We start from the raw sequence: 20,237 nt of genomic DNA, 5'->3' as shown, positions 1-20,237 counted from the left end.
ACTGGCGTGCCTGGGCGGCTCAGTTGTTAGGCCTCTGCCTTTGGCTCAGGTCATGATCCCAGGGTCCTGGGATCGAGCCCCACACTGAGCTCCCTTCTCTGTGGGAAGCCTGCTTCTGCCTCTCCCACTCCCCCTGCTGTGTTCCCTCTCTCACTGTGTCTCTCTCCATCAAATAAATAAAATCTTAAAAAAAAAAAAAAAAAGATCTGATAAGTGACCAGCATCTAGAAACCTGTAATTACCCCGTTTTCACGATCTTCAACTAAACCATCTTTAGCCATCTTCAAACTAAAATCCCTTCATTCTCTTGGCAGGTTGCCGTGATTTCAGTGAATGTGTTAGTGTGAGGTTATCTTTTTAGAAAACCGTCTCATACTTCAAATTGATTAGAGCCCCCCCGCCCCAACCAAAAATTATCCAGCCACTTATGTGTTGAGTTGGCGGAAGTAGAGGCAAGACAAAGTGACTTGGGTTGAAAATTGATGTGGAAATGGGAATAATAGCTGTTCTAGGGTTTTAAAAGTTAAGATCTTATGAGGTCTGTTCCTTGCTCGATTTACTGGAGAGAAGTTTGTTTCGGTAAATTTTCTCAGATTTATTAATTATTAACAACTGAGGGGCCCCTTGGTGGCTCAGTCGGTTGTTGAGCATCTGGCTTTTGATTTCAGGTCACATCTTGATTTCAGGGTCGTGGGTTTGAGCCCTGAGTTGGGTTCCATGCTGGGTGTGGAGGCTACTTTAAAAAAAAAAAAAGGAAAAAATTTATTAACACCTAAATGGTTATTTTTATGAGTAAATTAGGAAAAGTAGCCAGCTGAGATTTTTTTGCAATTTAATTTGTCTGGTGGCATTTAATTTTGAGTGTTTTATTCACTTGTGCAATATGAAAAATGTAGTTTGATTATATTTGGGTAATTTGAAACAATTATGTCTTTTTAAGAAATTTTTAAATAATTTTCACTGCGAAATAGTTGATTTTCAAAAATCGATACTCAGTGGTATTCTCAGGGCTCTGCATTTTATTTAGATTACTCCAAGTACAAGCACGTTTGGAGAATTGTGTATATTCTTTTAAACCCTTGGATAAATGTGTGCTAAATTAAACATAAGTGACAACTGATGAATCTGTTGACTTTAGATCTAAAGTAAAATTCTTCAGTTTTACTAAATAGATGCAACAAATGGATAGCACTACTGTTTTTTATCATGGGAAATTTCAGACATACTCAGAAGTCGAATAGTGCAAACACCCCTGGACCCACTCTCTTCAGCTATTGGCTCTCCTCTTTTCCTTTCATGGATTATCTTGATTAATCAAGTAATCATAGATGTTTGATTAATTGATTACTTGATTAAATGATTACTTGATTAATCAAGTAAATTATAGATGTTTTATCAGTCCACGCAGATAATGACCCATTCTTTAAAAAAATAAATACTTGAGGGGGTGCCTGGCTGGCTGAGTTGGTAGAGTATATAATTCTTGATCTTGGGATTGTAAATTCCAGCCCCACGTTGGGTATCGGCTTACTTTATTGTTTGTTTTTTTTTTTTTTCTTAAAGATTTTATTTATTCATTAGAGAGAGACAGCAGGAGTGGGGGACAGAGGGAGAGGCAGACTCCCCACTGAGCTGGGAGCCCAATGCAGGACTCCATCCCAGGACTGCAAGACCCCCAAAATCATGACCTTAGTCAAAGGCAGATACTTAACTGACTGAGCCAGCCAGGTGTCCCTAGAGTTTACTTTAAAAACAATATATATATGCACTTTGAAATATATAATGTGTATGTGAAGCATACTTTAAAATTTAATGCTGTATATGCCATAGTACCATTATCACACAGTGGTGCCTCTTGAATGCCGTTGATGACTTCACAGCTTGGATTTCCAGCTTTGTAATAGCGGTCTTAAGTATTTCTCATAGGCAGGGTTCCCCTATTTGTAGAAAAAAGTGCATCGTTAGGACATTATTTCTGCTGGGATTAATGACTTCTACCTTCAAATTAAGTTTTTAGTTTCAAAAAAGTAACATTACATAAGATTCTTAATTTTAAAAATTATTTTTTAAAGGCATTTTGTGTGAACATATGGAGAAACATTTTTTCCAAAGGGCATCCTTCCTTTTCTCATGCAGATTTTAAATTGTGGATGCAGGTGGCCAACTAAGAAACAGCTTATCATTTGCTTTTGGAATTTAATACAAATAAAATGCTTGACTTTTTGAGGTTCTTTGAAATTGAACATTAACCACAAAGCAAGGAATCAGAAGGTGGCCTAAGGTAATCAAGAGTCTATGTCAGAGTAGGTTAGTCCCCATTGTTCATTACTGTGTGTCTTGATTCTTTCCTTTACAGTTCTAGCCTCATCTTTTATGTTAACTTGTTTGTTAAACTTTTTGCCTGTCTTGGCTAAAACTTGAAGCTCCTCATCGAAGATAGGATCTATGATTCTTCTGTTCTCCACTGTAGCCTTAGTACATAGAATAGTTTCTGGCATATAGCATATGCTCAATAAATATTTACTGAATGACCAACTGACTGAATGAGTCAGTAGGTATGTTTAATGCTTCTAGCAGCTACTTGGACAAATTTTTACAGTAGAATACTTAGGGGATATAGGATTCTTGTTTTGAAATCCTCAGTGATTCTTGCGCTGTTTGCATCTATAGGTAATCGCTTAAATATGAATTCACGTCGGGAGCAGGAACAGCCTTTTGCAATTCCTTTGGAGAATCTGGCTTGAAATAGCACCCAGCTCAGGAAAAAAGCCAGAAAACACACCATGGCTAGAGGAAACTATGAGAAAGCGGATCGTCCTATCTAGGAATAGAGCTCAACACTCAACCTGCCCCGGACAGAGCAGAGACTGTCTTAGGGTTCTAAGACATTTAACTTAGCATAGCACTTTTCTTTTGGTAGAAAATGTTGATGACGTATATTCCCGTTGGTAATGTTGTATCTTCAAGGTGTGTTTTAATGTAGCTGTTGTTTTAATTTACTTGAAATACCTGTCACGTGCCTTTTTCTACTAGTGCAAATGAAGGGGGAAAATGTCTCGTTGCAGCTTCAGAATTATCTATAGCAGATTAGAAATACATACCTTAAAAGTGCTATTTCGGTAGACTCTCAAGGAGCCAGTGATAGAAGATTATGTGGCTCTATGTCAGTGGTCAACCGACTGCCATTTTAACTAACTGGCAACAATTCCCCAAGGTCACTGATAACCTCACATGCCCAAATTACGTGCGTGGAAGAGCCACACTGCTATACCTGGCCCCCTTTTAGCCAAGTGACGTAAGCCACAATGGGCAGGAAGTCTATAGCGCCTACGGTGTCTACAGCAGGTTCTCCGGCCCCCCGCTGTGAGGATCATAAAACTGTGTTCATTTATTCCATAAATAGAAAGTGTCTACTCTGAGACAGATCCTGGACTTAGGAAGAGGAAGACTCCCTCCTTGTTCACAGTCAAGTAGCAGGAGAAAAGGAAAAACAGAAGTGAATGGGATGAAATACATCAACATTTTACCAGGTCTGTTGGTGCTATGGACCAGTCATGTCCCTCATTTCCATACACCTGCCCTCATACAGTATCCAGATTCAGTGCTTTTAAAGTAAAGAGGAGGGGGGCCTGGGTGGCTCAGTGGGTTAAAGTCTCTGCCTTCGGCTCAGGTCATGATCTCAGGGTCCTGGGATCGAGCCCCGCATCGGGCTCTCCGCTCAGCGAGGAGCCTGCTTCCCCCTTCCCTCTCTGCCTGCCTCTCTGCCTACTTGTGATTTCTGTCTGTCAAATAAATAAATAAAATCTTTAAAAAATAAAGAGGAGACACAAAGTGTAAAAACAAACCAAGACAAACCAAGGCACTCCCTATGTTCTTTAGCGAAGATGAGGAATCAGAACTAGCATGTTTCCCCCTCGTATTGCTAGTTAAGCAGGTCTGAGCTAGATAGATCAGCATTTGCTGGCAGGTGTACGGCAGGCACGGTTTTTCGCCGGCGCATCAAAGGGCATAATACAGTTATCCTTAGACCACAGGAGCTCACCTGGAGTAGGAGGACTGCTGTTTCACGCCAGGATTTAAACAGTAGAAAGCAGGGAGATCTAATTATTAGAAAAAGTAAAACGCCAGAAGTAGCTTGACTGTATGAAGCGGTAAATGTATCAACCTTTCTCTAGGTGAGTTCTTTCTATTTTCTTGTCAGGTTAAAAGGATGCCTCCCTGGAGATGGGGAGTGACCAAAATGGATTGGCCTTCTGACAAGCATCTTGGAGGTGACCAGTTGTGTTCTAATTTTAGATAATCGTGGTAGATTAAGCTATGAGGTATGACAGGATGCAAAATGTGAAGAGCAAGTCTAACACCACGCTAAGTGTGAATGAAAGTCTGAGAGTTGCCGATTTTATGAGGCGTTAAGACACCTTTTCTGAAATTTGACCTAAGGGGTAAAAGAGTACGCTTCCCTGAGTAACATATTTGCACTATAGAGCTTAAAATAATCTGTTGCGTATCTATAGATTATCTTTGTTTTGATCATCTGTATAAAATCTGCTATTAAATGTGGCTTACCACACTCTAAAAATAGGGTTTATTTCTTTACTCCAGTAATTGGAGTCATTGACATTCATAACCTTTTCCAGTGAGGCTTAGAGCAGAGGGTCTGTGATGCGGGCCCTCGATCGTTAGGATTTTAGGAGTCCTCCCCTCTCCTGTCAATGACACAGAGTTCTGGTATTCTCTCTTAGGACAGCTGGGGGTCTTTTTGCCATAACCCTCGTAATGGTCATTTATATGGCTCTCCTGGGCTGCCGATGGCCCTGCAGCAGCCTTCTTTGTTCCTGGGGCTGTGTTCCTCGATGCAGAGAAAGGAGGTGTCTCCAGCAGATGGTCAGATCTGAGAGTGCTCCCTCACATCCCAAGCTTCCTATCCCCTCTGAGTACCCATTTTTATCAACACAAAACTGAGAGTTAAAAGGCCGAAAATAAGATGGTTAAATCACTGCAATGATTTTATCTTATTTTTGTTATTTAAAAGCCAGTCTGCCACTATGTTTATATGCCCTTGGGTATGTCAAGCCATGACTTAGAGCTTGGACCTTCCTCCTCGTTCCCTTTACCAAATTCTGAGCAATGCCTTTTGCTGATTCCAGTCCAGACTCTGTTCCTGCCGGGCCATATCCCCACTCCTGGTTTCTTTTATGTATTCTCAAAATATTTTCAACAGACACGCTATGCCAAGCAATTTCCAACCTAATGGGGATCAATTAAAATGAGAAAACATGGAGGTGAATTCACTGCTTGTTCTCTGCTCTCTTACATAATTTATAATGTGTTTTACTCAACTACCTGAGTATTGGTCGGTGACTTCTGAGCCCAGTGGAACAGACGTTCATAGACATTTCCATCGTAACAGCCAAGTGCTGAATTTAAACTGGGATCCGTGAAGTCAAAGGCATCAGTTAACAAGATGGCATCCTTCCTGTGAGAGAAAACAAGAGTTTGTGAGTATTTTAGATTGCTCTTATGAATCTAATTAATCAGGGATGGTGAATAACAACACCTAATTAGAGACTTGATCATTATTCACTTTTTAACAACTCAGCTTTAAATTTTTTTTAGAAGTTTTGATTTTTGATCTGTTCTTTACACAAGTATAGACTCCAGCAGTCTTCAAGGCCTGCTACTTAAAATCAGCACCTCCCTGTCTCCCTTCTACTTCCCCCACCCCTGGAATCCATTTCAGTCTTTAAGCTGATATATTTTGAATGTCTCTATCTTGTTCGGATTGCCACTTCTGGATTGTTCCGTTTTAGATATTATCTGTCAACTCTCCATTACAAAAAGATAAGGATATGTTTTTGGTCCCCTACCCTCACCCCTATATGTCATCCCCTCTTCCCACACACCCCCCGCCCTGCCCCAGCCCTGGCGTTGCTTCTCCTCGCCTTCCTGCTCCTAGTATAGTTATGAGTCAGACTTGCATTAGGGGCTTCCACTGTGATGGCTGTATGTCTGTGTATGATGGTGACTTTATGTATCCTGCTCACAGCTGAGCTGTGTCCCTACCAGGTCTCTCCATTCGTGATGTACCTCCTGGTCTGCTGCTTCTCTCCCCCATTTCCTCTGTCATCATCCTTAGTGATTTCATTGCTTACATGAATGTTCCTCTACAATGTGGCCTCAATGTTCTGGGATCTTCTCCGCTGATCCTGTTGTGCTGTCACTCCCTGGCAGGAGCCCTCCCCAGGTCTCAGTCCTCCACATAGGCACCTTTTCTGGGATGGAGATGTGGGGTGTCTTCCTGTTGCTGGCTCCGGCCCTTTAAGCTTATTCCCTCTAGAGTTCTGACTCTGATAGCCCCCCCCCCCCCGCTTTCTTTTTCCTTTTCATTCAAAGAAATATGTTTTATTTTAGCCTATTGAATGAAGTATTTTAAACAAATGTCCACATGCTTCTCTTCCTTTTTTAAGGAAAGGATCTAAAGCATAACACTGCCATTGTTTACACCCAAAGCAGTTGAGCCGACTGGGATACTGTACCTACCTGTTGTCATCTTCTCTGGGTGATCCTTCACCATCACTGTGAGAGCATTTCCATTTCAGGCTGTTCACACTTCTTTGACCCTATCCACACCCACCACTTACTTCATGTCCCTCATCCTCCTGGTGGCCTCCCTTCCTTCCTTATTCAGCTGAAATGCCTGCTCTGTTACATTTACTCCCTCAAAAACAGATTCAGCAGTTTTTTACTGACTCTGTGCCTTTGTAGCTATAGGTGGCTGGGAAACCAGTTCCAAGTGGTGTATGTAACTCCCTTCCTGCTGCCTAGCGATTGTACGACATTGCTCTCATGTCTTTACATTCCCATTCTCTTAGATGATTATTTCACACCTTCTCTCTGAATCTTAAATCCACACTACCCGCCTCCCCATCTCTCTTACTTAGATGACTTTTGGTTCCATTTCACTGATAAAATAGACTCAGTAAGAGCCTAGCCACAAGTTCTCACCCATATATTTCTGCATGCTTTCTCTGTTTTTAGTATAGGTACGCTTTACAAGTGCCCAGCTCACGTCAGTCCTTCCTCGTCCATTAGATGCCTTCCCCTCTTGCCTACTAGAGAACATTCTAGAAATTCTCTTGCCTTTCCTCTACAATGTCAAAATCTTTCTCCACTGGATCATTTTCAGATACACACGTGCTTTCCTATTTCCCATCTTGAAAACAAACTTTTGAGTCTATTTTTCCCTCTCCATCATCTACTCCAGATCTTGGCCCCCCTTTATGATAAAACTCCTTAAAAGTGTTGTTCTTGTTTATGCTTTGCTATTTTTTTCTCCTCCACCTGTTCTCCTAGACTAGATCCGTTCAGGTTTTCACTTCCACCACTCCACTGAAATAGCCCTTGGCAGGGCCACCTCCTCTCCTCCTCTTTGGAGGGTCCCAAGACTCAGTACTCCATGTGAGTACTTGTCTTTTACAGTCACTCCATGTGATGTCCTTCTGAGGGCTTTAAATACCAGCGATATGCTAATGACTTCCAAATTTATCTCTCCCGTCTCACTTACCTGCTTATTAACATCTTACTTGATTTCTAACAGGCTCTTCAAAGTGAACATGTTCAAAGCCAAACTCCTGATCTTCTACACCTTCTGCACATCCTGCCCAAACCTGGTGCATTTATAGCGAATGGCAACTCTGTCCTGGCCAAAAACCTGTGCTGCTCTCCGTCGCTTACACCCCACATCTGATCTGTCAGCAAATCCCGTTCTACCTTCAAAATACACCCAAACTTCAGCCATTTCCCACTACCTCCAGTGCTATCACCTAGTCTAACCCAGCATCATCTTTCCCGTGGATTACTGAGGTAACCTCCGAGCTGGGCTCCCTACTTTTTATCCATCCCCTACCCCTTGCCCAGTCACTTCTTAATATGGCAGCTGGAATGATCCTTTAGAAAAATTCATCAGATGATTGAAATACTGAAAACCCTCCCACTCTCACACAAAGTAAGAGCCAACATCTTAAGTCTTTGCGATGATCTCCACCCCCTTTCGCCCCTGGCCCGGTACACCCTAAACTCTCTGACCTCTGCTGTCCTTCCTCCACCTCAGTCACTGTTGTCTGTTCTCTGGATGGAGGCGCCAAGCTGCTCTCGCCTCCAGCGTTTGTACTTCTCTGCCTGGGGTGCTCCTTTCCCAGCCAACCCCATGGCTTCTCTCCTGTCCCCACCCCTTGAGATCTTTCCTCAAACATCACCCTCCCTGAGAGGCCTTCTCTGACTTATTTAAAACTATAGTCCCTGGGGCACCTGGCTGGCTCAGTCAGTAGAGGGTGACTCTTAATCTTGGGGTTGTGAGTTTGGGCCCTGCCTTTGGCATAGAGATTAAAAGTAAAATCCTTAAAAAATAAAACTACAGTCCCCCACCCCCCACCCTGCTTTGCACTCCCAGCATTCCTGATCCCCTTCCCTGCTTTCCTTTTCTTCATAGTATTTACTTACCATTTTGCACACTGTATGCTTGACTTATTTTTTCCGTGTATGTTTGTCTCCTCTAGTCTGTAAACACCCATGGCCTTTTCAGTCTGAAATGTGTGCTCTTCATTTGAGGAGTATTTTCTTGAATTATTCTGATAATGGTTTGTTCCCTTCTATTTTCTCTGTCTGCCCTTTCTAGACCTCTTTTTCAAATGATGGACAGATAAGATCAGTCTTCTTACTATTTTTATCTTTTCTAATTTTTATCTTTTTGTCTTTTTGGTTTCTTTCTGTGAGATTTATGTAACTTTCTCTTCCGGTCCTTCCACTGAGTTTTTCATTTCCACTATCGTTTTCTGGTTTCACAGAGGTCTTTTTTTTTCCCCCCTGAATATTACTTTTTAAGAAATCTTATTTTGTGATTGCTGTATCTCCTCCTAACTCTTTAAGGATATTACTCATCTTTTTAAAAATTCCTTTTCCCTGAAGATTCTCTTGTGCAGTCCATTTTGTTTCATTCTTGCTTGTTGGGGTCTCTTTTATGTCAGGGGTTTCCCCCTCAGGTATCTAATCATAGCTAAGAGTGGGGCACTAGCTAGCTGATTACAAGTCTGGGCATGCTTGTCAATGTGTGGGATTCACTATGGGGTGAACTGGGGGGACCCGTGTGTCAGTATCTTCAGTTTTGTCTCCTTTGGGCTGTTCAGAGTCTCCAGAGAAGGAGCATGCTATCGTCTTCCTGTAGCTACTGGCCTGGCTGCCAGTTTTCTGGAACCCAGGGTAAAGAGGGCTGAGGGAGGGGGCTTAGGTTAGCACTTAGCCTATAAACATTTATCCAGGCCCCTGTTTTCTGTGGGTAGCCTCATTCTCAACTATGCTCGATGTTCCCTGGCCCACAGACCATCTGTGTGCCCTTCTGCCAGGGTGGAGTCAGAGAATCTCAAAACTGCTTGCAGAGAAGGAGGGGAGCTAGGAGTTCAGCTCCTTCTGAAATAGACTTTCAGCCCCTCCTGTGGGTCTTACCTTCACCCTGATTGCCAGACGTACACAGTGCTGTTAGTTCCTGGGGTTCTTTGGTATAACTTGCTTCCCACTCCTGGTTTCTGAGCCGGTTTTTCTCAGGTCTGCTAAGTCACTGTCCATCTACTTTCTTTCTTTTTTTTTTTTTTTTTAAATTTTATTTATTTATTTATTTTTTAAATTTATTTGACAGACAGAGATCACAAGTAGGCAGAGAGGCAGGCAGAGAGAGAGGGAAGCAGGCTCCCCGCTGAGCAGAGACCCCGATGCGGGGCTCGATCCCAGGACCCTGGGATCATGACCTGAGCCAAAGGCAGAGGCTTTAACCCACTGAGCCACCCAGGCACCCCTCCATCTACTTTCTTACTTTCACGTTTCCTCCCCGTTTTTTTTTTTTTTCTCTTTTTAAAATTTTTGTTTAGTTATTTATTTGAGAGAGAGACTGAAAGAGAGCATGAGAAGCGGGGAGGGGTCAAAGGGAGAAGCAGACTCCCTGCTGAGCAGGGAGCCCGATGTGGGACCCAATACTGGGACTCCAGGATCATGACCTGAGCCGAAAGCAGTCACTGAACCAACTGAGTCACCCAGGCACCCATCCCTTGTTTTTTCTTTTTGTCAATTTACACCTTTAAAAAGATTTTAATCCATTTGCTGGTATTTTCATGGGGTTTCAGGAGGGAACAAAAGTAAATGTATATGGTCAGTCTGCTGTCTTCACCTGTCTGTCCTCCACCTGAGATTTTACGAGCCCTTAAATAACTGTTAACTGTGGGTCAGTTAATTACCGTTACACAGAGAGCTGGTTCTTAGTGTCACATGAAATAGTGTGCCATCCTTCATTTGTCATCTCAGAAATCAGAGGGTGATACTAAGTAATCAAGGGAGGGAACTGTGACACAGAACTGTTACACGCACGATGTCTGTTACATTCCTAACACCCTTGCAGTGATAGGAAGGTTACTTAAGAACCATAACATAACATGGGGGCACCTGGGTGGCTCAGTGGGTTAAGCCTCTGCCTTCGGCTTGGGTCATGGTCTCAGGGTCCAGGGGTCGAGCCCCACATTGGGCTCTCTGCTCGGTGGGGAGCCTGCTTCCCCCCCCTCCACCACCTGCCTCTCTGCCTACTTATGATCTCTCTCTCTCTGTCAAATAATCAATAAAATCTTAAAAAAAAAAAAACAAAAAACACCCACAACGTGCGTAAATCAGTTTGTGGGTTAGATGCATGCATAAGTTGCCTGTTTGTGTCAGTGCTGTTGGTCTTAAGTTGTAAGTCTCTGGCACCAAGGTAAGCACCTAGAAATGCTGTTGCAGATTTAAAAAATCATGCTTCTGAGGTGTTAGGGTGATATTTTGTGTTTCATCTCTGTCAATCAGGCTAGAATCTTACTGACTTCATACGCTTTGAAATGCGGAGCATTTCACGGGTGCCCAGTGACTTAGAGGGTTAAGCCCCTGACTCTTAACTGTGGCTCAGATCATGATCTCAGAGCCGTGTGCCTTGGGCTTTGTGCTCAGCAGGAGTCTACTTGAAGATTCTCTCTCTTTCCTTCTCCCTCAGTGCCCATGCCCTGCTCAGACTCTCTCTCTGTCTCTCAGATAAATAAGTAAATCTTTTTTTTTAAAGATTTTATTTATTTATTTGACAGAGATCATAAGTAGACAGAGAGGCAGGCAGAGAGAGAGGAGGAAGCAGGCTCCCTGCTGAGCAGAGAGCCTGATGTGGGGCTAGATCCCAAGACCCTGGGTTCATGACCTGAGCCGAAGACAGAGGCTTTAACCCACTGAACCACCCAGGCGTCCCTAAATAAGTAAATCTTAAAAAAATAATAAAACGCCAAGCATTTCAGAATTAGGTACACTTGAGCTTGACCTGTGTAATACTCGGTTCTGCTATTAATGGTTCTCACCACTGGATTCTCTCTATTAGGAAAAGTTTAATACCTGGGCCATACTTGTAAAAAAATGTATTTTTGACAGTTTTTGATGGTTTAATTGAACATTTGCTGACCACTGAATATCTGTTAGGTGCTTATATGGACTCATAAATGGTCTGTAGCATGTTGGATGTTGTTAGAAATAAAAATAATTTGATCTAGATTTTTTTAAAAAACTTTGTCACAAGTAGCTTATTGGCCTTTTTTATCATCTTAGTCTTATAGATAGTGTGAACTATTGGAGGTTCTAGGGGAAAAGTCACACACACACACACACACACACACACACACACACACACACGTGATATCACCCCACATGAAACAGTCATCCTATTTTCTCAGAAAAGGTTGCACTCTCAAGTAGCCCATTTTTATCCTAGAGACAACAGTGCCTACCCTGTTTTGTTTGTTTCTTCCAGTGCTGTGTTCAGGTTGGGGCTTTGATTTCAATGTTTTTAAAGTGATCCTCTAGATTATATACAATGTAACAGAATGGAAGGGCCGCATTAGTAGGTCATGACCCTGAACTGCGTGCATTTAAGAACTGTTTGTATTATTGCTTTTTGAATCTGTGTTCGAAGACCGGGTTTTTAAAAAAAAAAATCATGAAGCTGAGCAAGGATTAAAGTAAGTTTAGCCCACTTAGTAAGGGTTTGCCTTAGCCCATTCAAAAAGACAAGGATATATTTGAAACATAATTGCCCACCTTAACTTTAACACAGTTGAAGAGCATATTCTCAGGTCAGGCCCCAGAGTGCCCCCTGATCTCCCCTGGCTGATTCTGAGACCTGGGGCAAGGTACTTCCTCCCCTCAGCCTGAATTTCCTCCCCAGTAAAATGGGGAGATTAATAGTGTTCATTTCAGAAGGCTGTAAGGATTAAGTGAGATGATGCATGTGAAAGCTTTTGGCATAATGCCTGGCACATATATGTGTTCCTTAAATACGAGCTATGAAGAAGACTCATTAATATTATCTGTGCATACTATGAATACGGTGGGATGCTTCCTTTAGATACTCTCCTTATTTCCTTTACAGTGTTGAAGAGTATTTGGTGGCGATTATTTGTTTTTAAGCATTTTTATTTCTAATTGTTTTTTCATTTTTTTCCTTTCATTAATCTATCACACTTTACGTTGAGGTAACCGTGCTCTCCAGGGTGGTTGCTGCTTCTGCCAGACCCTGTTTAGCAAGGTCCTGGAGCGCCAGGTTTCGGAGTGGGAAGGGAACTAAGGGTGTGGGGCTCTTCTCTGAAGATTAGCACGATCTGAGGGTCTGGGGGCCAGCCACTCACCGGATGAGGTCGAGCAGCTCCAGGTAGCCGGTTCTCACCGCATCTACTTGGGCCCCAGACAGGAAGCCATCGTGGAGAAAGTCAGCAGCGTTAGTCAGGATGCTGTGCAGAGCATAGAGGTCACAGAGACGTTTGAGCACCTGCTGAACCGCTGGTTTGTTTTCCAGTTTCTCCAGAGTTTCTGTAAAGCTCTTCACACTGATATAGTAGCAGTGTGCCTAAAAGACACGAAGATCCATCAGCTTCTGATTTCTGACTCCAGAAGTCATCTTGGAAGCTGGGCAAGACTGCTGGGGTGAGGTCACTGTGGCCACGTGTCCCCCCCCACCCCCCCACCCCCCGAGCTCACCACGGGTCCCCATGGAGGTGTGTGTGTGCGTGTGAATATGTGGTCGCACATGTGCTCCGGTTGGGGGCTTGTGGGCTCTGGGACTTGGTAGCGTCCTCATTTTGTTTGGGGAAATTTCAAGGAGGTTTGAAAGTAGAAAGAATACAGGGGTATTGGAGGCTGGCCTGGAGACAGTGGAGGACGGCACCACATTTCTGAAGAAAACAGCTGTTTGTCGTTTGCTGTGTTCACGGCAGCGGGGTGTGTGTGTGTGTGTGTGTGTGTGTGTTTGTATGTGTGTGTGCTTTTGTGTGTCTTGGGGTAAGAAAGTAGATGTACATGATGGACATAAAATGTATCCCAGCTAGAAAGTAAACTCTGCAAGGTAAGCAGGGCTGTTAGTTCACCCATACCCAACAGTCTGGCTTTGTCAGTAGTTCCACTTGGTAAGTGACCACAGCCCTCAACCTAGTGAGACTCCCCTCTCTGTCAAGCCGGGATCCTTCCCTGGGACCCCCTCCTCCCCACAGCTCTGCAGATAAAGGATGAATGCCTGACCCAGCAGGAGGCTTTCAGGCCCCTGCTTCCGTTAGGCCTGTAGTGCTTTCTGATTAGTCTGAGCCTCCCTGCTGGTTGTTGAATATTTTTGAATATTCCCCTTCTCCCCAAGACAAATGCACATTATTGTTATCAGGTTAGGTATATGAATTCCATTGGGGGGAGGGAGAAAAGGCAAGCAAACAAAACTCTTCTCAAATGTTTATGTGCATACAGATCAGCTGAGCATCTCTTGAAAATACAAATTTCCAGGTAGCTTCCCAGTAATGCCTTAAGTAACAAGGCTTAGACTGTCTGGAGGGTTCAAAGAAGTCTGACAAGGGGCAAGGACAGGGCCGGGGTTATTTCGTGCACACTGGACTGTGCTTGCAGGAGGCTGACCCAGTCTGCTGGGGGTGCCTCCTGGGGCACAGTGAGGCAATGACCTACCTGCAGTGGTGAGGCTGCCCCCCCACTATATAGCCCCGTGCCAGTGAAGGGCTGTGATCCACATGGCTGGGGAAGTGGGGAACAAAGGCAAAAGAAATGTAGATAAGATGAAATTTTCCTCTAACTTGCAGCCCACTGACAAATACTTGAGACAGACAGAGTATGACATTCCTCCAGGAACTGAACTGCACAACAGAACTGTCTTCATGTTAATGCCTTGCTAGAGGGAAAAAAACACCTTAGCTTGACAATAACTGGGCCTCCAGGATCCAGTAAGTCTTCTCAAATGTATGAAAATCCTTTTGGAAACTCCTTTTGTCTCTACCCCTCCCAGTTTAAATGTATGTAATCAATCGCTCCTCCTACTCCCAGGGTAGCTCTTTCTGCTCACTGGTCCTGCCCCTGGGCTTTAATAAAACCACCTTTTTTGAACCGAAAATGGTTCAAGAATTCTTTCTTGACCATTCACTCCCGAGACCCACAACAGATCACATCAGTTGGGATTTCTTTCCGTGGGGGTCGGAGAGCCACCAAAGTCTTCAACAGGAAAGTGAGCCCATCAGGTTTCTCACTTGGAAAGGATCTGCCTTTCCCATGGAGGCCTCACACGGGGGCTAACGACACACTCTGCCACATGGACCTGGTGTGCTCACAGCCACACTGGGTTCGCAGCAGCTGGGTGCAGAAGGGGAGCAGATGTGCGTTGCTGCCCACGCTGAGTCAGACAGACCCGGCTTCCCTTTTCTCATCTGAGGACCACATCCTTAAACTCTCAGGGCCCCGGGCTGTGGAGTGGAGTGAGAAAAAGCTGCTCAAGGGCCTTGGCCTCCATGGCTTCTGTTCCGGTGACAGGGTGAACCGAACTTTGGCACCATGCTCCAAATGCAATGAACTCTATCTACTTTTTGTGTGTTGGTTTAAACCTTGCCTCCTGACTAATTTGGTGTGTGGGGTGGGATGTGTAGCATTTATATGCTAGGTGCATTTTACATTTTACATGTATTAACTCATTTAATCTCCATAATAATCTTAAAAGGTAGGTACTATGATTGGCTCCATTTTGTAGATGAGGAGACTGAGGCATTGAGGGATTAACTTCCTTGCCCAAGGTCACCTGGTAGCAAGTGGTAGTAACAAGATCCACACCAAAATAGTCCATCTCCTGGCTAAGCGTCTGTACTCTTCACCATTCCCCTGCGTTGCCAAAGCCATGAGAGACCGAGACTGGATTAGAATGAGGACCAGCATTTGCTCCCGTGGTCCTAGGGACAGACCTCTCTCCAGAGCAGGGTCTCAGATAATAGGACCAGAACTTGTCAGAACCTAAAGGTCTTTTTCATGCCCCTTTGTTTTACAGACTGGGAAGTTACAGCCTAGAGAAGGAAGGACACTGGAGGTCACACAGAGAAGCCGGTAATGCACAGAGCTGGGAACAGAACTTAGGCCACCACTCTGCCACTGTTCCCACTCCCCTTGTGTTGCTCACTCTCTACCTGCATTTTTATGGTTTCTAGATGGGACTTGGTGGGAGCTTAAGAGTTCTGTAGAGTAGATGGTTCCTCCAAAGCATGAAGCTCAGAAATTGCAGATTTCCCTGCCCCTTCTGACTTCGGAGAGTCAGCTTGGGCACCATCTCCCCTGGAAGTCACTCTTCTTCAGCTTACAATGGCTGGAGGAGAAGGGACTTGCTCTTCTCCTCTAGGCTGGTGGAACTCTCTACCCTCAGTAACCCTAGAACTCAGGGATCACCTCCCTCCCTTACACATAGTGGCTCCCTGAGGACACAGCTTGCCTCTGTAAGGGAAAGGAAAGCAAAGCATCTTAACTATTTTCTACTTCTGGGACTTAATTCTTTTGAGTTCTGGTTCCTCATCCTTAAAATGGAGATTATGCTGCTCTCTCCCCCAGGGTGGTATGTACTAAATGAGGTAACCCTGGCATGCAGGGTCCACTCCACTGGAAGGCAGAGCACAGGTTTGGAAAACGGATGCATCATGGGCAGCTGGAGTTCCTTTTGTGTTTGTCTGGTGAGAACACAGCCTTGGCTCACCCTCCCCTGTGTTGATAGGACATTTAGCACAGCAGGGAGTGCTCCTGCGGTGGACACAGCCTGGAGGATGGTGGCCCGGGTAAGACCAGCACCAGCTGCTGTGGTAGAGGGGGCAAGTCACCAGGGGGCGCTCATGCCCAGCCTGTGCAGTGAGGGCGTTACAAAGCTCTCCTCAGGCTTTCCTGCCAGTTCCTGGGCCCGATGCTTGAGGATCTGAGCATTCATCTTGGTTTTCCAGCTGTAGGTAGGGCCAGAGTCTCAGCTGCCTAAGCTAGAGCTCAGGACTCAACTTCTTTCCCAGCCCACTACTCTAAGAAGCCTGTTGCTATCTCCTACCCCCTTAATATGTCTGTATCCACCCACTCTTCTCCATGCCCTCTGCCAAGGTCATGGTCGGGACCATCCTCAGCCCTTGGCCAGACTGCTGCTAATTGCTCCTAACTGGCTTCCAGCCTCCAGTCCATTGCTCCCCAGGCAGCCTGCATGATTTTTCTATGGTGAAACTCTGATCACCTCACTCTCATGATACAAAGACGGCCAAGGCTTCCCATGGCAATGAGAACAAAACCAAACTGCTCACAGTGAGGCAGAAGGTCCCAGGCCTTGCCTATCTTTCCCCATCCCCTAACTGCCTTCTTCTCCTGGGTTCAGTCTTCCTCCCTGAGCTCCTCCTTGGGAGGATTTGCATTTCTTCAAGCACTGTGCCTTTTCTTGCCTCTTCCTTTTCCACCTGCTGTTCCCTTTGCCAGGAAACCTTTGTTTCCCAAACCACAGCATCTACCCTTTGCCTGGCTAATTTCAGCTCCTCCTTGAAGTTCTGGCCTCTACGTCCCTTCTGGGAAGCCTTTAGGATCCTCACGCCGGGTAAGAGCTGCACCTCTCTGGGATCCCACGGCAGCCTGTGTCTCCCCATCACAGTGCTGCCTTGATGGCACTGGGTGTAAGGGCACCATGGAAGCCCCAGCCCCCAACCCATGCCTGGTGTTGAGCGGGTGCTCAAATATTTGCTGACTGAATGTGAATTATGCACAAACACAAAACATAGTAGAAACTGAATCAGACATCTAAGGCTTGCCTGTGGGGCTAAAGGGAGACTTGACCTGCTTTTCTATCTGGGAGGAAATATTTGAACAACCTGAAGCAAATCCAATAACACTGCCTCATTACATTTTTCCCTAAGAGCTGTCAGCAAGATTGCTTTGGAGTTAAGTCCTTTAATTAAAATACCCCGGACGAAAGCCTTGGGAGTGAAATGAGGGCAGCCACGGAGCAGGGCTGGGGAATAATGGCAGAGCTCAGATTTTCTCAGTGTGGTGGTCTGCTGGGGAAACAAATAGGTCCCTTTCAGCTGGCACTTCAGCTGAGGGGCAGCTCACCTTAGCAGTCTGGAGGTGTATGACCGTGGTCTGGTTCCATGCCTTATCCCAGTCAGCCCCCGATTGCATCAGAGTCTCTAGGTGATGCGCTGAGTCCTTTATGAGCCTGAAGGCCAGAGGAAAAAAAAAGAAGGTTCCACTTCCTGACTGAGTGGGAAGGACACTGATGGAGTCTGGTCTCAGGCTACCTGGGGATCCCTCAGAAGTAGAAATGCAGTTATTCCCATTGATTGACCATTGGTTTGTGTTGCAAAGCTAAATGGTGACTATACATTCTCTCTCTAACCCTTGTAAGGCTAGGCATTCCCAATTTACAACGGGGAAAGCTGAGTCCCAGACTGGCTCACTTAACTGGTCTGGGGTGACATAGTTAGTAAGAGGTAGAGCTGTCCTGACCTCGGAGCTGGAAAGCCTCAGGGCTCTGGGACGGGCACTGACCCTCCTTTCTAATGCAGACGCCACCTTAGGCCAGGGTTTCCACGCCATCCCTTGACTGCCTTCTGTGGCTGAGCAAGGACAATGGTTTTCCTGTAAAGGCTATTGACACCTGTCAGTCATCCGGCCTGTTCCAGGTTCTACCTTAAAAGGCTAGAAAAGAAAACTAAACAAACTCTTGTCCCCCAAACCACTAAGTCGGTCATTTGCCACATACGTAACCTTTATTCTTTTATTTTCTATTCCCTGCCCATCCACTCATGACCCTTGGAATTTCTACGCAAAACACACTGTTTATTAAGCAATATTTATTTTTTCTTACTTGTCAGGGAGTAGATAAACAGATGTCGATAAACACATCTAATTCCAAGCAAAAATCAATATAATGTCATTTTAACTACCCTGAGAAGCCTTACTGGGCACTCACCACCTCCCCCAACTAAAACATTAGTTCTGTGAGGCCTGGGCTTTTTGCGACTGATTTCCTGATAAATCTAAAATGCCTGGAATAGTGGCTGGTGCCCTTAGGCACTTAGTATTTGTGGAATAAATAAATGGATGTCCAAAGTTGCTTGTGATCTTGAAATAATTATTAGCCATCCTTTCGACCACATGTAGGGGTATAAGACCTCTTTTCATATACTGATAATATTTCTTCCAGCTTGTTTTGGTGTTTTATTTTTAAATTTCTATTTTTTAAAAAATATTTATTTGACAGAGGCAGAGATCACAAGTAGGCAGAGAGGCAGGCGGTGGGGGGGGGGGCGCAGAGCAGGCTCCCCACCGAGCAGAGAGCCCAACTCGGGGCTCGATCCCAGGACCCTGAGACATGACCCGAGCCGAAGGCAGAGGCTTTAACCCACTGAGCCACCCAGGTGCCCCAGTTTGTGGGATATTTTAAATACAGTATTGGTATTTATTATTTATCAGTATTTACATACTGATACATTTGTGGTATTTACAAATGGGCACATTCATTGCACTGCAAATCACAGTAAGAGCCTAAAGATAGAAAAAGTTCAGGGCGCCTGGGTGGCTCAGTTGGTTGAGCTGCTGACTTCAGCTCAGGTCATGGTCTGGGTCCTAGGAGCAAGCCACTGCTCAGTGGGGAGTCTGCTTCTCTCTCTGCCCCTGCTCTGCTCATGCTCTCACTCTCTCACTCTTCAATAAATAAATCTTTTTAAAAAAATTTCTTAAAAAAAAAAAAAAAAGAATTTCCTTGCACTGGCCAGAGGGGTGATGTCCTTCTACCAGCTCGGCCAGGATGGGGAAGTGATGGTGGCTCATGGATGTGGCTTCTCCTTCTCTGCCCATGGTGGCAGGAACCGAGAGGACCGAGGTTGGGGAGGGGGGGGTTGTTCTCAGAGGAGTATCCACGAATGCTCACCCAGCCCGCTCCAAAGGCCCTAGTGTGGGAAGGAGCCTGCCCCCAGGTGGAATGGCCAATTTCTTGCTCACCTGGCTGCCACGTGTGCCCAGGCCGTAGTGTAGAGTTTTGGGTGGAGGAAGTCAGCTGCTTTCTGGGCTGGGCACCTGGCCAGGTAGGGTGCAGTCAGGTATGCAACAGACAGAGGGAGAGACTTCTGTGTGGAGCCTGGGATCGCCTGAGCTTGCAGGTAGTTTTTCACTAGAAACCTGGGGGTGGGAGCGGGGGAAGCAGGTAAGCAGTGGGGAAAACACGCAGTCTTATACTCCCTACAGGAGAACTGGGGCCATGCAGGCTCCTGCCCCTCCCATGCGCATGCTCACTCCAGAGCCCCCTGAGCCCGCCTGCTGCGAGGCCCTCAGGAAAACGCACCCCGAGGCTGTAGTCTCTTCCGTAGGGAAAGGAGGCTGGAGCTGCGGAGCTGTGAAGACACTCAGATCCAGAATGTAAACCCTTTTGGTATCTGAGCAAACAGAATCCTTTCTCCTGGTTAGGATCTTGGGATTTGGGGATTCGTGCTCAACTGTACAGTGATGGCAGAAATCCAATTTTCTTGCTTGAGAAAGGACGGGTAAGAATGCTAACATGAGTGGAGAATTACAGGTGACTCTCAGCTTCTTTCCTCTGACGACCCAGTGGTTAAAGGCTCTGGGCTCAGACAACCCTGGATTTCCAGGGCAGCTCTACAGAAGACCTCTGGCTGGTCCAAGTTACCTCATCTCCCTTGGCCTCAGTTTCTCCATCTCTAGATGGGGATAACAGTCACTTGATAGAAGGTTTGTGAAAACTGGAAATATTTGTAATGCTCCTATAATGGTGGGGCACTGCACGTCTAATATAGGATACTGTAGCCCCCTTATCATTTGAGAAAACCTCCCATAATACTCTAGGGACGGGAAAGGCCTTG

The 20,237-nt window shown here is 45.2% G+C and overlaps 1 protein-coding gene across 5 annotated transcripts in view; it reads right to left on the bottom strand.

Annotated features, from left to right (window-relative positions):
* Positions 1-570: 570 nt before the first annotated feature.
* The window catches only part of ACOX2 (acyl-CoA oxidase 2), a 32,099-nt gene continuing 12,432 nt past the window's right edge, over positions 571-20,237 (bottom strand). For 4 of the 5 annotated variants that reach the window (XM_047690787.1, XM_047690793.1, XM_047690813.1 and 1 more), the window contains 6 exons: positions 19,363-19,539; positions 17,470-17,575; positions 12,729-12,946; positions 5,344-5,476; positions 1,834-1,937; positions 571-736 (listed from right to left, as the gene is read on the bottom strand). In XM_047690787.1, the coding sequence (XP_047546743.1) occupies positions 1,875-1,937; positions 5,344-5,476; positions 12,729-12,946; positions 17,470-17,575; positions 19,363-19,539 (697 nt within the window). In that variant the 3' untranslated portion in view covers positions 571-736; positions 1,834-1,874. The remainder of the gene's footprint in view (positions 737-1,833; positions 1,938-5,343; positions 5,477-12,728; positions 12,947-17,469; positions 17,576-19,362; positions 19,540-20,237) is intronic. The other variant, XM_047690802.1, reaches the window with a different exon arrangement.

This window comes from Lutra lutra, chromosome 1 (assembly GCF_902655055.1).
Source record: "Lutra lutra chromosome 1, mLutLut1.2, whole genome shotgun sequence".
NCBI lineage: Eukaryota > Metazoa > Chordata > Mammalia > Carnivora > Mustelidae > Lutra > Lutra lutra.
This window is presented reverse-complemented; position numbering and strand designations above follow the sequence as displayed.